At 46.9% G+C, this 15,741-nt stretch overlaps 1 protein-coding gene across 1 annotated transcript in view; it reads left to right on the top strand.

Moving 5' to 3' along the window:
- ADAMTS10 (ADAM metallopeptidase with thrombospondin type 1 motif 10) overlaps window positions 1-15,741 on the top strand; it is a 120,041-nt gene that overhangs the window by 88,704 nt on the left and 15,596 nt on the right. The window contains exons 19-21 of the mRNA XM_075283700.1: window positions 9,468-9,634; window positions 13,032-13,158; window positions 13,238-13,367. Coding sequence (XP_075139801.1) covers window positions 9,468-9,634; window positions 13,032-13,158; window positions 13,238-13,367 — 424 coding nt within the window. The remainder of the gene's footprint in view (window positions 1-9,467; window positions 9,635-13,031; window positions 13,159-13,237; window positions 13,368-15,741) is intronic.

Below are 15,741 nucleotides of genomic sequence, written 5' to 3'. Positions count from 1 at the left end.
AAACAATCCCAGTTCTTTTAGCCGCTCCTCATAGGACATGGTTTGCAGACCTTCCACCATTTTGGTTGTTCTTCTCTGGACTTGCTCCAATGTATCGATGTCTTTCTTGAATTGAGGTGCCCAGAACTGTACACATATATATATATATATATATATATATATATATATCTGACCTAAGCAGTAACCTGTCAGGATCTTGTTTTATTGAACTCTTTTTTGCCAGCAGTCAAAATGGAGTCTTTTGTGTTTCCTGTCTGTGACTTACCCTGATTTCCTGATTTCTCGATTATTTAGCATGTGTGTTCTGATTACCCAGTTGCCTGAGTATTGGTTTCAGAAGTCTGTCTTCTGCAAGGTCCTCAAGCTTAAACTGACTGTTCCAAGTTGGTTAGTTACCTGCAAATTGGTTGCTACCTGGAACCACTACCCCCAGCAAGTCCTCCTGCTACTAAGACTTTGCCACCCACCCGGTCCCAAGGAGCCGTGGAACTACAGCCTCCAGCAAGCCCTCCTGCTGAGTATAGGACCACTGCTTCCGGCCAAGCCTCCCTGCCTTCCACAGAACAGACTGAGCCGTGGAACTACTGATCCCAGCAAGCCCTCCTGCTACAAGGACTTTGCCACCCACCCGGTCCCAAGGAGCCGTGGAACTACAGCCTCCAGCAAGCCCTCCTGCTGAGTATAGGACCATTGCTTCCGGCCAAGCCTCCCTGCCTTCCACAGAACAGACTGAGCCGTGGAACTACTGATCCCAGCAAGCCCTCCTGCTACAAGGACTTTGCCACCCACCCGGTCCCAAGGAGCCGTGGAACTACAGCCTCCAGCAAGCCCTCCTGCTGAGTATAGGACCACTGCTTCCGGCCAAGCCTCCCTGCCTTCCACAGAACAGACTGTAAGTCAATTTGTATATTACTATTGCTAGACTCACTGTTCCCAGCCATTGGTCTCTAGAAAATAGAAAGGGTATTGTGACAGAATACTCAGGCCATGATGACGGAGACCGCTGGTTCAGAGAGTTTGGAGGTACGTTTCAAGAAACTATACAATCTGACTACCTCTATGCATGTTGAGATGCAGGCTCTAAAAGCAAAGATTGATGCAATGGAGGGACAATCTAACCATAATACCCAGGTGTTTGGGCAAGCAATTCAGGAACTACGTAACCGCACTGCACAATTGGAGGCGCAGGCACCAGTTCCCATTCCTAGTCCCATTCCTAAGTTACCACCTTTTAGATTCGGCGGTGAACGTGACAAGTACCGTGGCTTCATAAACCAATGCCGTTTATATTTTGATGCCAATGCTAGCCAGTTTCCAACTGATCGTTCCAAAGTGCTGTGTATTATCATGCTCCTGACTCATAAAGCCATATCTTGGGCCAACCCTTTCATTGAGACTGAAGATCCCATCTTGGACAAATTGGACGATTTCCTTACCGCTATGAATCTCATGTTTGATGACCCCAATCGATGTGCTACAGCTGAAGCTGCCATTCTAACTTTACGTCAGGGCAGGCACTCTGTTACTGACTACGCTATGGAATTCCGAAGATGGGCTGTGGATACCACCTGGAACAGTCAGGCACAGCTTCCTCTTTTTCGTAAGGGCCTATCCAGTATTATTAAGGATGAATTATCCCGAGCAGAGGCTCCTTCCAGCTTGGACGATTTCATTAATCATTGTATCCGTATTGACACACGTATTTCTGAACGGAGGCAGGAGAAAGAGAGATGGCTCGCCCTGAATCGGAGTAGTAATTTTTTCCCCTCTTCATCCGTGAAGGATCCACTGATTAAACCTCCCCGGGATGCAGGGGTTGAACCTATGCAAATAGATTCTCTACAGAGACGTCAAAGTCAGGACCGTAAAGAACATAGGCTTCGGGAGGGCTTATGCCTGTACTGTGGTGGTTCGGGTCACTTCCTTATGAATTGTCCTAATCGTCCCCTTAGAACGGCTGCAGCAATTGCTGAATGTGACTTTTCTGATTACCCTGATTTCCTGATTTCTCGATTATTTAGCATGTGTGTTCTGATTACCCAGTTGCCTGAGTATTGGTTTCAGAAGTCTGTCTTCTGCAAGGTCCTCAAGCTTAAACTGACTGTTCCAAGTTGGTTAGTTACCTGCAAATTGGTTGCTACCTGGAACCACTACCCCCAGCAAGTCCTCCTGCTACTAAGACTTTGCCACCCACCCGGTCCCAAGGAGCCGTGGAACTACAGCCTCCAGCAAGCCCTCCTGCTGAGTATAGGACCACTGCTTCCGGCCAAGCCTCCCTGCCTTCCACAGAACAGACTGAGCCGTGGAACTACTGATCCCAGCAAGCCCTCCTGCTACAAGGACTTTGCCACCCACCCGGTCCCAAGGAGCCGTGGAACTACAGCCTCCAGCAAGCCCTCCTGCTGATTATAGGACCACTGCTTCCGGCCAAGCCTCCCTGCCTTCCACAGAACAGACTGAGCCGTGGAACTACTGATCCCAGCAAGCCCTCCTGCTACAAGGACTTTGCCACCCACCCGGTCCCAAGGAGCCGTGGAACTACAGCCTCCAGCAAGCCCTCCTGCTGAGTATAGGACCACTGCTTCCGGCCAAGCCTCCCTGCCTTCCACAGAACAGACTGTAAGTCAATTTCTATATTACTATTGCTAGACTCACTGTTCCCAGCCATTGGTCTCTAGAAAATAGAAAGGGTATTGTGACATAACCCTGTTCCCCTCCTCCTCAGCGAACGTTGTGGTGTGTGCCCCCCGGAGTGCCCCGCCTCCTGGTGGGCACGCGTTGGACTTGTTTCCGGTGGGGCACGTCGCTGGTACTCTTCATCGCTGAGAAAGGGGGCCAAGGTCCTGCTACTATGCCACCGGATCTCGGTGTAAGCCTACAACGAGGTCCGACCCCCCCTAGCAGGAACAGCACCCTTTCTATGCCACCTTGAATCCCCGAAAGAAAAAAGTCCAACCCAATATCATTCAGGTGTACACCATCCTTGGTAGTGCTGGTAGTGCCTGACCACTACTCCGCCCAGTGTCTGTATGTGGTGTGACATTACTCTGTTGAGGGCTTTCCTTTGTTCTCTAAAGCGCGGGCGGAGTAATAGCGCCGTGCCACTGTGACCTCGGAATCATCTCAGACCATACAGGGACTAGGTATGGGCAAAGTGTTGGAAACCTGCGGAAATCCGCTCGCATCCTAGCAATCAGTTCTGGCCGCCGTATGGAGACCATGTCGTTGCCACCTGCATGGATTACTAACACCACCGGGACCTGGGTGGCTCTACTAGCGTTGAGGACCTCCGGGAAGACTTGTTCCCACTTCATGCCCCGTATGCCAAGCCACCGCTCCTGGACATCTCTGAAACCCAGCTGGAGGCCCATCAGCCGGACTGCTGCTCGCTCTGCGGCCCAAAAGACATAGGAGTGTCCGATGATCCAAACCACGGTGGGGGTCCCTGTGAACAACAACATGGGTTTAAAACAACGAAGTATCATGCGATTAACAACTTCAGGTGACCCCCCCCCCCTTTTTCTCATATATATAAACTTTAGCCGTCACGGCCCCGATGCGGAAGGAGTGGGTACCAAAATTCTGCTAGCGATACCCCAGTGGCTTCTAGACACTTCTTGAACACTGTTTCAAACTGGAAACTTGTTAAGGGGGAACCATCCTTGTGGACTAAAAAAAAAAACTGGGTAGCGGCTGGTCGGGATACCGCATATGTCTTAACCATTTTGACCGGGCACAATGGGCCGTTAAGCTTCGCTATTGATAACCATGCCCCCCTAGACCGTAAATGTCAGTTTTAGATTGGCGGACCCTAAGCCTGAGTGATTCCGGAAGGATGTCTATGTTCTCTGCTGCTAAAACCTGTTGCTGCCAGCTGTGGTCTCACTACTAGTTCCCTAATCCTCAGTGCTCCAAAAAAAAAGGCTAAGGATAACCACTCTCTCCACGATTTCTCGTGGCCTGCCCAGGTAGAAACTGTTATTGTGTCCTTCAGTAGCCGTGTCAATATTGGAGCCCCAAGTCCCATAGGAAGGGCGGGCACGAGGCGCCCTCCAAACTCCGCCTTCGGATGGTAATCCCTGAAGCGCTCCCACTGGAAAAGAGAAAGAGAGTCAGCAACGTTTAGGGAATGTAGATTGTGAGCCCTATATGGGACAGTAACTGACAATATCTATAAAGCGCTGCAGAATATGATGGCGCTATATAAGTAGCATAATAAATAATAAATAAATAAATAGTAGTATCCTCCTGTTAACTATTCCTAGGACACGTGGCGCCTCCTCCCTAGTCATGTTATCCCGTTCTGTTCTAGGCGCAGCTGTACTTGCATACGGTGTACTGCCCACTTTTGGGTGTTAACTAGATCCCTGTATCTGCTGCTGGAATTTCTCACCATACTTCCCTCGAGTAACAAAACAGGCTCATACTTACTCGGCCTCTAGATATACCAACTGTTCATGTGACTTGCTCCTTTGCCGTGAATTGCCTTGTATTATTGATGACCGCGTGTCCGGACACACAACTCTCACCATATCCTTCCACATCTGTAGGCACTTCTTTTTTTTTTTTTTTTTTTTTTTTTTTAATCTGTTGGTAGATGACACCCATGCCTCAGTATCTCGGGACTTGCACCCCCAGCTGTGCTTGCCCACACGATGTTACGCCACCACTGGCACCATTGACGGGGAGCTCTCCTTCATATATTGCCACCACTGGCAGGAACACCCGGTATTACCATTGACTGGGAGCTTTCCTTCCCCCACATACATTGCCACCACTGGCAGGAACACCCGGTATCACCATTGACGGGGGGCTTTCCTTCCCCACATACACTGCCTCTGAACCTCTTCCATCACCATCTGGGCATTACATTTTTCACATTGTCTCTGAATTTTTGCACCATCTCTGGTTTCCTTTGCAGCCGTCCCTCCGGCTATGGCAGGAAAACACCAATGTCCCCACTGCAGGGGAGCTTTTCTTCCCCCACATACATTGCCACCACTGGCAGGAACACCCGGTATCACCATTGATGGGGAGCTTTCCTTCCCCACATACATTGCCACTGAACCTCTTCCATCGCCATCTGGGCATTACATTTTTCACATTGTCTCTGAATTTTTGCACCATCTCTGGTTTCCTTTGCAGCCATCCATCCGGCTATGGCAGGAACACACCAATGTCACCCACTGCAGAGGAGCAATCTTTGACTCCACCGATCACCGGGAGACGCCCTCTCTTACCAATTGTCCTCCATCCCCAGCGTGTGGTTAAGCCTCGCCTGGTGCTTCCTGAGGGCGCCCCCTTCACCGCTTTACCATTGTCCTGAGCGAAAAGGCATGATGTCACGCCTCATCTCCTGTAGCAAATGGCGTCATCTTGCCTCTTCGCCCGCAGCAAAAAGGCATAACTTAGAGAAATGATGTTACTCCACCAGCCTGTGTATGGCTGGACCCAACCTAGGGCCCTGTGTTATCTTTATATACTGTATACAGTATATTTTCAGTAGAGCGGGCCCTCGTAAGGGGGACTATTCTAGGGCTAACAACTTATTCTCTGCACAGCCATAATGTCTTATTCTCTGCACAGCCATAATGTCTGACACACGCAGCCTTACACTGCCATGCTATATTTTATTTATTAATGCCCCCACCGCCTGCTTGGTACAATCTTGTAATGCTATCATGTAGGCTCTGTTGTTTAAGGCTTTATAATCCACAAATAAACATTAACTCAATCTGAACACAGATGTTAACTGGGGGGGGGGGGAGCTACACAATAGCAGAAACATGTGGCACCGCAGGGAACTAGCAAACTGTATTACAACTTTGGAAACTTGCTACTATCGGTGACTTAGCAAATTCTGCCATGCCAATTACAAAGTATATTATTACAAGGGCCTCTGAACAACATAAACTATCATCTATGTGTTGTTTTTTTTTTGTTTTTTTTTGCCATTTAGAGGCAAAAAACATTATCCTTGCCAGCTTGGGGTTCATCATTATTTGAAGCCATACATCAGTAGCTTTAGAGGCCCATCCTACCTCTAGGCGCAGAGCTAAGCGCCGCCGGAATTCCTCGTCATCCTCCACCATGTTGAACCACCATACACATTATATGCTGAGAGAATGATATTCTGATACACAAACAACCCAGGTGGCTTCTCCGGCTTAGCCTGGCCAAGTATACATGACATTGTGCTAAAAGCCTGTATCCAATTGTTAAAAGTCTTTGCCACCCTGGGTTTTTTGTCCTCTCCTCTCCTGTATGCCCGCTCTTTATCCACTGTAAGGTTGGTCCTGAGATATCAGCGACCATATGTCCAAGAATTCCTCTTTTATAATTTTTCCCCGCACATCCTCTGGCCTGTGCGTGCCCGGTGGTGCCACTCCACAGAAAAATGTATTATTCCATAACCAACTTTCTGGCAGCTGCGCAGCCACACCCGTTGCAGACTTAGGAGGGGGGGGATGCAGTTTTCCAGCTTATCTAGGATTGCCTTCACCATCTGTATCACAAACACATTATTCTGGTGCTGTGTAGCCTCACTAGTTGTAAGCGGTGCCCCCCCTCCAGCTTAGCTAGTATAGCCGTAAACATATCCAGACATCCCCGCCAGTTGAGGTCTGTGCAGACCATGCTTGTGAACAAGCCAACTCACCGGTCGGAATGATGGTCGGATGTGCATTGTCTGCGGGTGGCTGCAGCAGCATTGATCCTGTTGCCAACGGTTCCTGAGTGGCTGCGGGCTCCATACTCCGATTTTTGGATCCCACCAAGCATTGATCCATTTGCCAACGGTTCCTGGGTGGCTGTGGGCTCCATACTCCGATTTTTGGATTCCACCTGGCCATGTGGCCTTCCTTCCACGTCTGAATCCCTCGAGGATGTGCCAAAGGAGTGTGATGCTGACCTCTCCCTGCTATAACCATGATGACGCCTGCCGCCTTGCATTCGGGACCTCATGCTAAGCTGACTTAAGGGACTCCCAGGAGATGATCCTCTGAAGGATCTATGCCGACTGCGGTGGGGGCTCCTACTGTTATGTGTTGGGGTGCTGGACCTAATAGCTGTTTCAGCCTGGCGCTGGGAGTTGCAGGACCTAGTGGTCCTTCTGGATCGTCTAGGTGCATGGGGCATTATTGGGGCATTATTGCCCAACAATAACTCCCCACCACCGTGGCCTGTGCCAATCAGCACTGGGTTTTCCAGGGGGCCGTTGGCTATTGAACCCAAAATAGTCGCCTCCCTTGGGTTCCTATCATACTGGACCTGGGGGTGTGGGGGTAAATATAACTGTGTGGAGGGTGGACTACATTGGGGCTGGCTAGGAGGGGGTAAAGCTATTTGCATCTGGCTTCCTGCTGGCTGCCATGTGCTGACCCCAGGGCCTACCAGGCCCTTGGACCGCCTGGCCTTTCTGGCCTGTGCCCTTATTGAGGCAGGGTCAGATGGCTGGCATTGTTTCCGTCTAACCACCCTCCCTTTACGGGTCCGGGTTGCTCTATTTTTGGGGGCTTTAGCTGGGGGGCTTGGGGATAGGCGAGCTGGTGGCCTGGCTGTCCTTGCTGGACGGGCCATGTGCTCCACTGTCTGCTGAGGGAGGGAGGGGGTCTGGGCTGAATCCCTGCTCTCCTGGAGCAGGGACTCAAGCCATGCTGTTCCTTTCTGACTTACTTTAAGTAGCAGCTGATCTAACAGCCGTTGATAGTCCTGTGCAGGCTCCATAGCATAGCATGTGGTTGGAAGGTAGACAAAAGGGGTCAGCAGGGAGAGTTGCTTTGTCAGCGCTGGCAGGGATTCAAAGGAATTTCCCCGCCCAGCGCTGCCTTGGATAATCCTGTGGGTGACCCCGCCCCCCTCCCCGGGCCACCAATGAATGGGAATCCCCCCTTGAGGGGAAGGGCATAGGTCACACGGCCGCTCAATATCCTGCTGCCTTATACACCCAGCCGGCTTGCAGGCAGTCCAGAGATATTGGCATTAGTAGAGAGGATGTATTAGCTATGTCCTCCGCTACTGATGTGCCACCCTGGGAGGACGTAGAGCTGACATCCCCGGCAGGGAAAGGGTTAAAGGCTCAACTAACCTCAAGGGCCAACAAATCTCTGCTGATTAAAGGCTCAACTCACCCAAAGGGCCGAAAACTAAATCTCTGCTGCTACAAGGCTCAGTTCACCCAAAGGGCCAAAAACTCTGCTGTTTAAAGGCTCAACTCACCCCAAGGGCCAAAAACATTGCTGGTGCAAGGCTCAACTCCCCTCAAGGGCCAACAAATCTCTGCTGGTTAAAGACTCAACTCACCCAAAGGGCCATAAACTAAATCTCTGCTGCTACAAGGCTCAGTGCACCCAAAGGGCCAAAAAATAAATCTCTTCTGGTTAAAGGCTCAACTCACCCAAAGGGCCAAAAACTAAGCTGGTTAGAGGCTCAACTCACCCAAAGGGCAAAAACTATGCAGGTTAGAGGCTCAATCCACCCAAAGGGCCAAAAACTAAGCTGGTTAGAGGCTCAATCCACCCAAAAGGCCAAAAACTAAGCTGGTTAGAGGCTCAACTCACCCAAAGGGCAAAAACTAAGCTGGTTAGAGGCTCAACTCACCCAAAGGGCAAAAAACTCTGCTGGTGCAAGGCACAACTCACTTAAAGTGCCTAAAACTCTGCTGGTGCAAGGCTGAACTAACTTAAAGGGCCTAAAACTATTCTGGTAAAAGGCTCAAGTCACCTCAGGGGCCTCAATCTCTGCTGATAGCTCAGCTTAAGGGCCTCTAACTTCATTTGGAAGGACTCACGTGAAGGGCCAGAAAAGTAATTTTTTGAGGTCTCACCACATCACACACACACACACACACAAACAAAGTTAAGGATGGGACCTGATGGATTTCCCATTGCCTATGCCATCTGTGGTTGTCATGGGCAATGTGATTTAAAGGGGTAAATGCTAATGTTTCTTTAGCTTTAAATTTGTGTTTCTGTCCATACTATTGTGGAAGAAAGAAGGTTTCCAAGTATTTATCCACTTTCCATATTGAGTTTGGAGTGTCTAGTTGATAGGCTGTGATAGTGGGGTAATCCTGGGACTTGGGCATGTTAGATGCGCCCAGGCATGCTTCCCCTGCTGTCCCAGTTGCATTCCAGAGGTTTTGGCATCATTTCCTGGGGTGTCATTGTGGACTTGGTGACTCTCCTTAGTCGAATTGTGGTTTCCCCTGAAACGAGCATTTTTTCCCATAGACTATAATGGGATTTGATATTCGGTCGAATAGCCGAATATTGAGGGGCTACTCGAAATGAATATCGAATATTTCACTACTCGCTCATCTCTAATGATTATATCTGCATTGCTTCACTGGCCTCTGCTCCTAATAAAATCTTTTACATGGCACATTTATTGGTTTAGGAGGTATTTCGACATTACAGACTCCCCTTAACTTCTGACATCAAATGCATTTCTATATTTATTTGCCGTAGCTCTAAAAGCAGAAGATGGAAATGAATACTTTATTAATGGCAACCTTCCGCCAGACTCACCAAAGAAATTTGATGCTGCTGGGACCATGTTCCACTATAAAAGACCTCAGGATGAACCAGAGTCACTTGAAGCTTTAGGGCCCACTAACAGAACATTAGTTCTTATGGTAAGAAGTCTTCTAATTTCTTACAAATTGTCAAACCTGCTACTAAGTTGATTTTTTCTTCTGTTGTAAGGGTTAGACATAATTATTGTAGGTTTGCAGCATAAATATCTGCAATGGCAAACTGATGATTTTGTACAATTTCTTGCTAAATGGGTTTTCCAGAAATGTCTAAAATAAATTCAGTATGTGTCCGTAAAAGTCAAAATAGCCTTGCAACAAATATTAGCCATTTTTAGCCGAGTGCATTTATAATACTAGCAGGAGGACCCGGCTTCACATGGGTGTCTTACATTTTATGTTTTTGTGTAGTGGCCCCATAAGAATTGTCCAATTTTGCACTGGTGTATTTTGTATGTTGTTTGTGTGTATGTCCATAAGCGTCATGTGATTATGTGTATCTTGTTTTGGATATCATTAAAAAACCTGTGATCAGTTGTTATACATACTTGGAGTAAAGCTGTATCTAATCCTTCCTCGTGTAGTACTGTGATTAGACGCAAGTATCTAATCCTTGTTGGTGTGGTACTGTGTGCAGATGCACATATCTAATCCTCCGACGTGTGGTACAGTGTGCAGATGTGCGTATTTAATCCTCCCCCGTGTGGTATTGTGTGAAGAGGCGCGTATCTAATCCTCTGGCAAGTGAAACTGTGTGCAGACGTGTATCTAATCTTATGGCATGTGGTACTGTGTGCAGACGCGCGTATCTAATCCTCTGGCATGTGGTACTGTGTGCTGAGATGTGTATGTAATTCTCTGGCGAGTGGTATTGTGTGCAGAGGCATGTATCTAATCCTGCCCCATGTGGTACTTTGTGCAGACGCAGGTATCTAATCCTCAACTATGTGGCATTGTGTGCAGTGGCACGTATCTAATCCTCCGGCATGTGGTATTGTGTGGAGAGGTGCATATCTAATCCTCTGGCATGTGGTACTGTGTGCAGAGGCACATATCTACCCCCCTCCCGTGTGGTATTGTGCGCAGTGGCGTGTATCTAATCCTCCGGTGTGTGGTATTGTGTGAAGACACATGTATCTAATCCTCTGGCATGTAGAACTGTGTGCAGATGTGTGTATCTAATCCTCTGGCATGTTGTACTGTATGCAGATGCGCGTATCTAATCCTCCCCCATGTGGTACTGTGTGCTGAGACGCGTATCTAATTCTCTGGCGTGTGGTACTGTGTGCAAAGGCATGTATCTAATCCTCCAAAGTGTGGTACTGTGTGCAGATGCACGTATCTAATCCTCCCCTGTGTGGTATTGTGTGAAAAGGCGCGTATCTAATACTACGGCATGTGGTACTGTGTGCAGACACATGTATCTTATCCTATGGCGTGTACAACTGTGTGCAGACAAGGGTATCTAATCCTCTGGCGTGTGGAACTGTAAGCAGATGCGCGTATCTAATCCTATGGCATGTGGTACTGTGTGCAGACGTGCTTATCTAATCCTCTAGTGTGTAGAACTGTGTGCAGCTGTGTGTATCCAATCCTCTGTCATGTGATACTGTGTGCAGACACATGTATACAATCCCCCGGTGTGTGAAACTGTGTGCAGACGTGTGTATCTAATACTACAGCATGTGGTACTGTGTGCAGATGTGCATATCCAATCCTGTGGCATATGGTACTGTGTGCAGATGCATGTATGTAATCCTCCCCATGTGGTACTGTGTGTAGATGCGCGTATCTAATCCTCTGTTGGTGGTACTATGTGAAGACATGCATATCTAAGCCTCCGGTGTGTTGAACTGTGGTACTGTGTGCAGACGCACGTGTCAATCCTCTGGCGTGTGGTACTGTCTGCAGACGCAGGTATCTAATCCTCCCCTGTGCGGTACTGTGTGCTGAGACACGTATCTAATTCCCTGGCTTGTGGTACTGCACAGAGTACCACATGCCATAGGATTAGATACACGCGTCTACATACAGTTCCACACTCCAGAGGATTAGATACGCGCGTCTGCACACAGTTGTACACGCCATAGGATTAGATACACGTGTCTGCACACAGTACCACATGCAGTAGGATTAGATACATGTGTGTGAACACAGTACCACAGTTTGGAGGATTAGATGCACGCCTCTGCACACAGTACCACAAGCCAGAGAATTAGATACGCGTCTCAGCACACAGTATCACACGGGGGAGGATTAGATACGCGCGTCTACACACAGTACCACATGCCATAGGATTAGATACACGCGTCTACACATAGTTCCACACACCGAAGGATTAGATATGCGCCTCTTCACACAATACCACACAAGGGAGGATTAGATACGTGTGTGTGCACACAGTACCACACTTTGGAAGATTAGAAACATGCCTCTGGACACAGTACCACATGCCGGGGGATTGGATACGTGCGTCTGCACACAGTACCACATGCCGGGGGATTGGATACGCGCGTCTACACACTGTTCCACATGCCATAGGGTTAGATACGCACCTCTTCACACAATACTACACAGGGGAGGATTACATACACGTGTCTTCACACAGTTGTACACACCATAGGATTAGATATACACGTCTGCACAGAGTACCACATGCCGTAGGATTAGATACACGCATCTACATACAGTTCCACACTCCAGAGGATTAGATACGCACGTCTGCACACAGTTATACACGCCATAAAACTAGATACACACATCTGCACACAGTACCACATGCTGTAGGATTAGATACGCGCGTCTACACACAGTTCCACACGCCAAAGGATTAGATACGCGCCTCTTCACACAATACCACACAGGGGAGGATTAGATACATGCGTCTGAATACAGTACCACACTTTGGAGGATTAGATACATGCATCTGCACACAGTACCACATGCCAGATAATTAGATACGCATCTCAGCACACAGTACCACACGGGGAAGGATTAGATACGCGCATCTGCACACAGTACCACACGCCAGAGGATTAGATACACGCGTCTGCACATAGTACCACATGCTGTAAGATTAGATATGCACGTCTGCACACAGTTTCATTTACCGGAGGATTAGATACGTGCCTCTTCACACAATGCCACACGGGGGAGGATTAGATACACACATCTGTACACAGTACCACACCAACAAGGATTAGATACTTGCGTCTAAACACAGTACTACACGGGGAAGGATTAGATACACCTTTACTCCAGGTATCCATAACAACTGATCACAGGTTTTTCACTGACATCCAAAATGAGATACACATAATCACATGACGCTTATGGACACACACACAAACCACATACACAATACACCAGTGCAAAACTGGACAATTCTTATGAGGCCACTACACAAATATAACATGTAATATACCCGTGCGAAGCCGGGTCCTCCCTCTAGTAGAGAGATATATATATGCCCGATATGTAATAAATATATTTCTTACAGGTTATGATGAGAGAGGATGTATCTGGTATTCGCTACAGATTTAACGCCCCCATCAATAAACATATTCAGAGTGAATACAGCTGGCACCTCTCACCATGGACTAAATGCTCTGCACTATGTGCTGGAGGTAGGCTCAATAACTAGCTTTTAATGGATATATTGATTCAATTCATTCATTGGTTTTCCTAATATAATTTTCTCTTTAGGAGTACAAATGCAGCACGTTATTTGCAAAAGAATGTCAGATGGATCTGCTGTATCTAATGATATGTGTGGCACACAAGAGAAAATAAAGGAAAAGCAGCGTTTCTGTAACACTGAGCCTTGTCCTCCTGAGTGAGTGAGATATTGAAGAATTTGTGTACTGGAAAATCACTTTACAATCTTGAGTATGCACTAATGCTTTGACAATGGTGTATGTATGGAAGAGGTAACGTAGATCACCATCCTGACCTAGGATCTAAGCACCCCAACTAGCCACATCATTGATGCTATTTTGAATCATTAAATCTGCGGTCAGAACGGAATTTGCAGCCGTAATATATTCCGAATGACACAAACATAAGTATGAAGGATTCATTGATGTGGTTCACAGTGTAAACATTGATGGTCTAGCCGGGGGTAGGCAACTTTCAGCACTCCAGCTGTTGTAAAAATACAACTACCAGCATGCATACTTACTCTGCTGTTTTTGGAACGCACATGGAAATGAATAGAGCATGTTGGGAGTTGTAGTTTCACAGTAGCTGGAGTTACTGACCCATCGCCTAGTCTGTGTTAATGTTTAGAATCTCCTCCTAACAACACAGTGAAATGGCTAAACTGATACACGGCACATGGGCTCATACCTAAAGATGACTGTGTCTGGTACTGCAGCTCACACACTTTCAAAGTAGTCGACACCAAATACAATCACTAGCTGCACATCACCAAAACATTTTTTTTTTTTTTAAATATTGTATAAATATTGTACAATGTGATGACAAAAAACCAGAAATCACCACATCTTTAGGGCAAAACTGTGGGCAGTGGTAGGAAGGGAATGTATAAGCTGTATGAGTGTGTATCAGGGTACACCCAAGATTTAGAACTTACAAGGGAATGCATCAGAAGTGCTCCCCCCTAAATTATAGGAACTACTGGGAAAATAATAGGGAATTGGTGTACCCAATGTACTCTACGCCTCACAGCTTACATATTCACAATCTACTGTGCATTCACGTCTGGAAAAACTAATTTTCAATATGTCCCTTCATAAATTCTTTAAGGAGTGCAATTTTCAAAATGGGATCAATTTATAGGCAATTTCACTTTATTGGCACCTCAGTGGCTCTGCAAACATGGCACATGACGTCCCTAAACCATCTAAATCTGCACTCCTAAAACCACATAACACTCCTTCATATCTGCACCCTTTTGTAGCCCAAACAGCAGTTTATTCCAACATTAGGGTTGAGCCGATCTTGACTTTTCAGGATCGATTTTGAAATCCGATTTCCGATCATTTTCCATTCGAACCCAATCTCGATCCGAATTCCAATCCTAATGCAAGTCTATGGGATTTTTTTTTTCTAAGATCATTTTTTAAAAGCTAAAAAAAAGTTACCCCAAATCACATACAAGTTCTTAGAATGCATAAAAAGAGCAAGGGAACACTTAAATGGCCATAAAACATTGTTTTTTAATCACTACACAGCATGGAGTTCAAAAATTGAAGCCCATGAGCCACAGTCACAAGAAAGATTGACCTCTTCAAATGTAAGCATAGCCGGTAAAATATAGTATTTTATTGACTACACAGCGTGGAGTCCAAAAATTGAAGCACATGAGCCTCTGAAAAATTGTAACTTAAAAAAATATATATATATATATATATATATATATGTGCAGGAGTAGCTACAGAAAATCGATGAGACATTTTGTAACAACATTGATTTCTTTATAATGCCAATGGTGTGTTATAGCCCTTCTCAATCCAGGACTCGTTTATCTTTATGAAACTTGGGTGATCGACATTGTCAGCAGAGAGTCTTGTCCGAAGCTCTGTGACAACACCACCTGCAGTGCTGAACAGTCGTTCTGAGCAGACACTAGCTGCTGGACAGGAATGTAACCCCAGGGCATATTGGGCAAGTTCAGGCCACATTTCCATCTTTGACACCCAGTAGTCCAGCAGGAAAGACTCTTGTGGTAAGATGTCTATGTGCGTTTTCATATAGTCTTGCACCTGCAACAAAAAATGCTGTCTCCGGTCTGATACCTCTACATTTAATGTTGCTGTAGTAGACCTCAACAAAGACAGCCAAGCATTAGCCATTATGCCCACATTTCCCTTGCAACAGGCTGTGCTTCTGTCTCTAGGACCACCACAGCGTTGTGAAAGGTGTGCAGGAGTTGGAGATGATCTTGACTGCTTTCTGTAGGAAATGTGTTCATTAAGTCGTCCAACAGTTTTGATGGTACATATCGATATCCCTATAAGGCTGTGGTGTGATGGAAATGAAGCCCGGAACTTTATCCCTGAAGCGAGGATCAAGTAGGGTTGCCACCCAGTATTCAGGATCTGCCAGCATGTTTTTCACATGTTTATCTTCCAGAAGACAATTTAGCATGAAATGACACATGTGTGCCAATGTACCTGGTGGCAATTCATAACTGTCCAACTCATCTAAGCTGACTATAGTCTCTTCTGCACCCCCCCATCCACGCA

The sequence above is a fragment of the Leptodactylus fuscus genome, chromosome 1 (assembly GCF_031893055.1).
Source record: "Leptodactylus fuscus isolate aLepFus1 chromosome 1, aLepFus1.hap2, whole genome shotgun sequence".
Lineage (NCBI taxonomy): Eukaryota > Metazoa > Chordata > Amphibia > Anura > Leptodactylidae > Leptodactylus > Leptodactylus fuscus.
The sequence above is the reverse complement of the archived record's forward strand: the minus strand, read 5'-3'. Positions and strand labels throughout refer to the sequence as shown.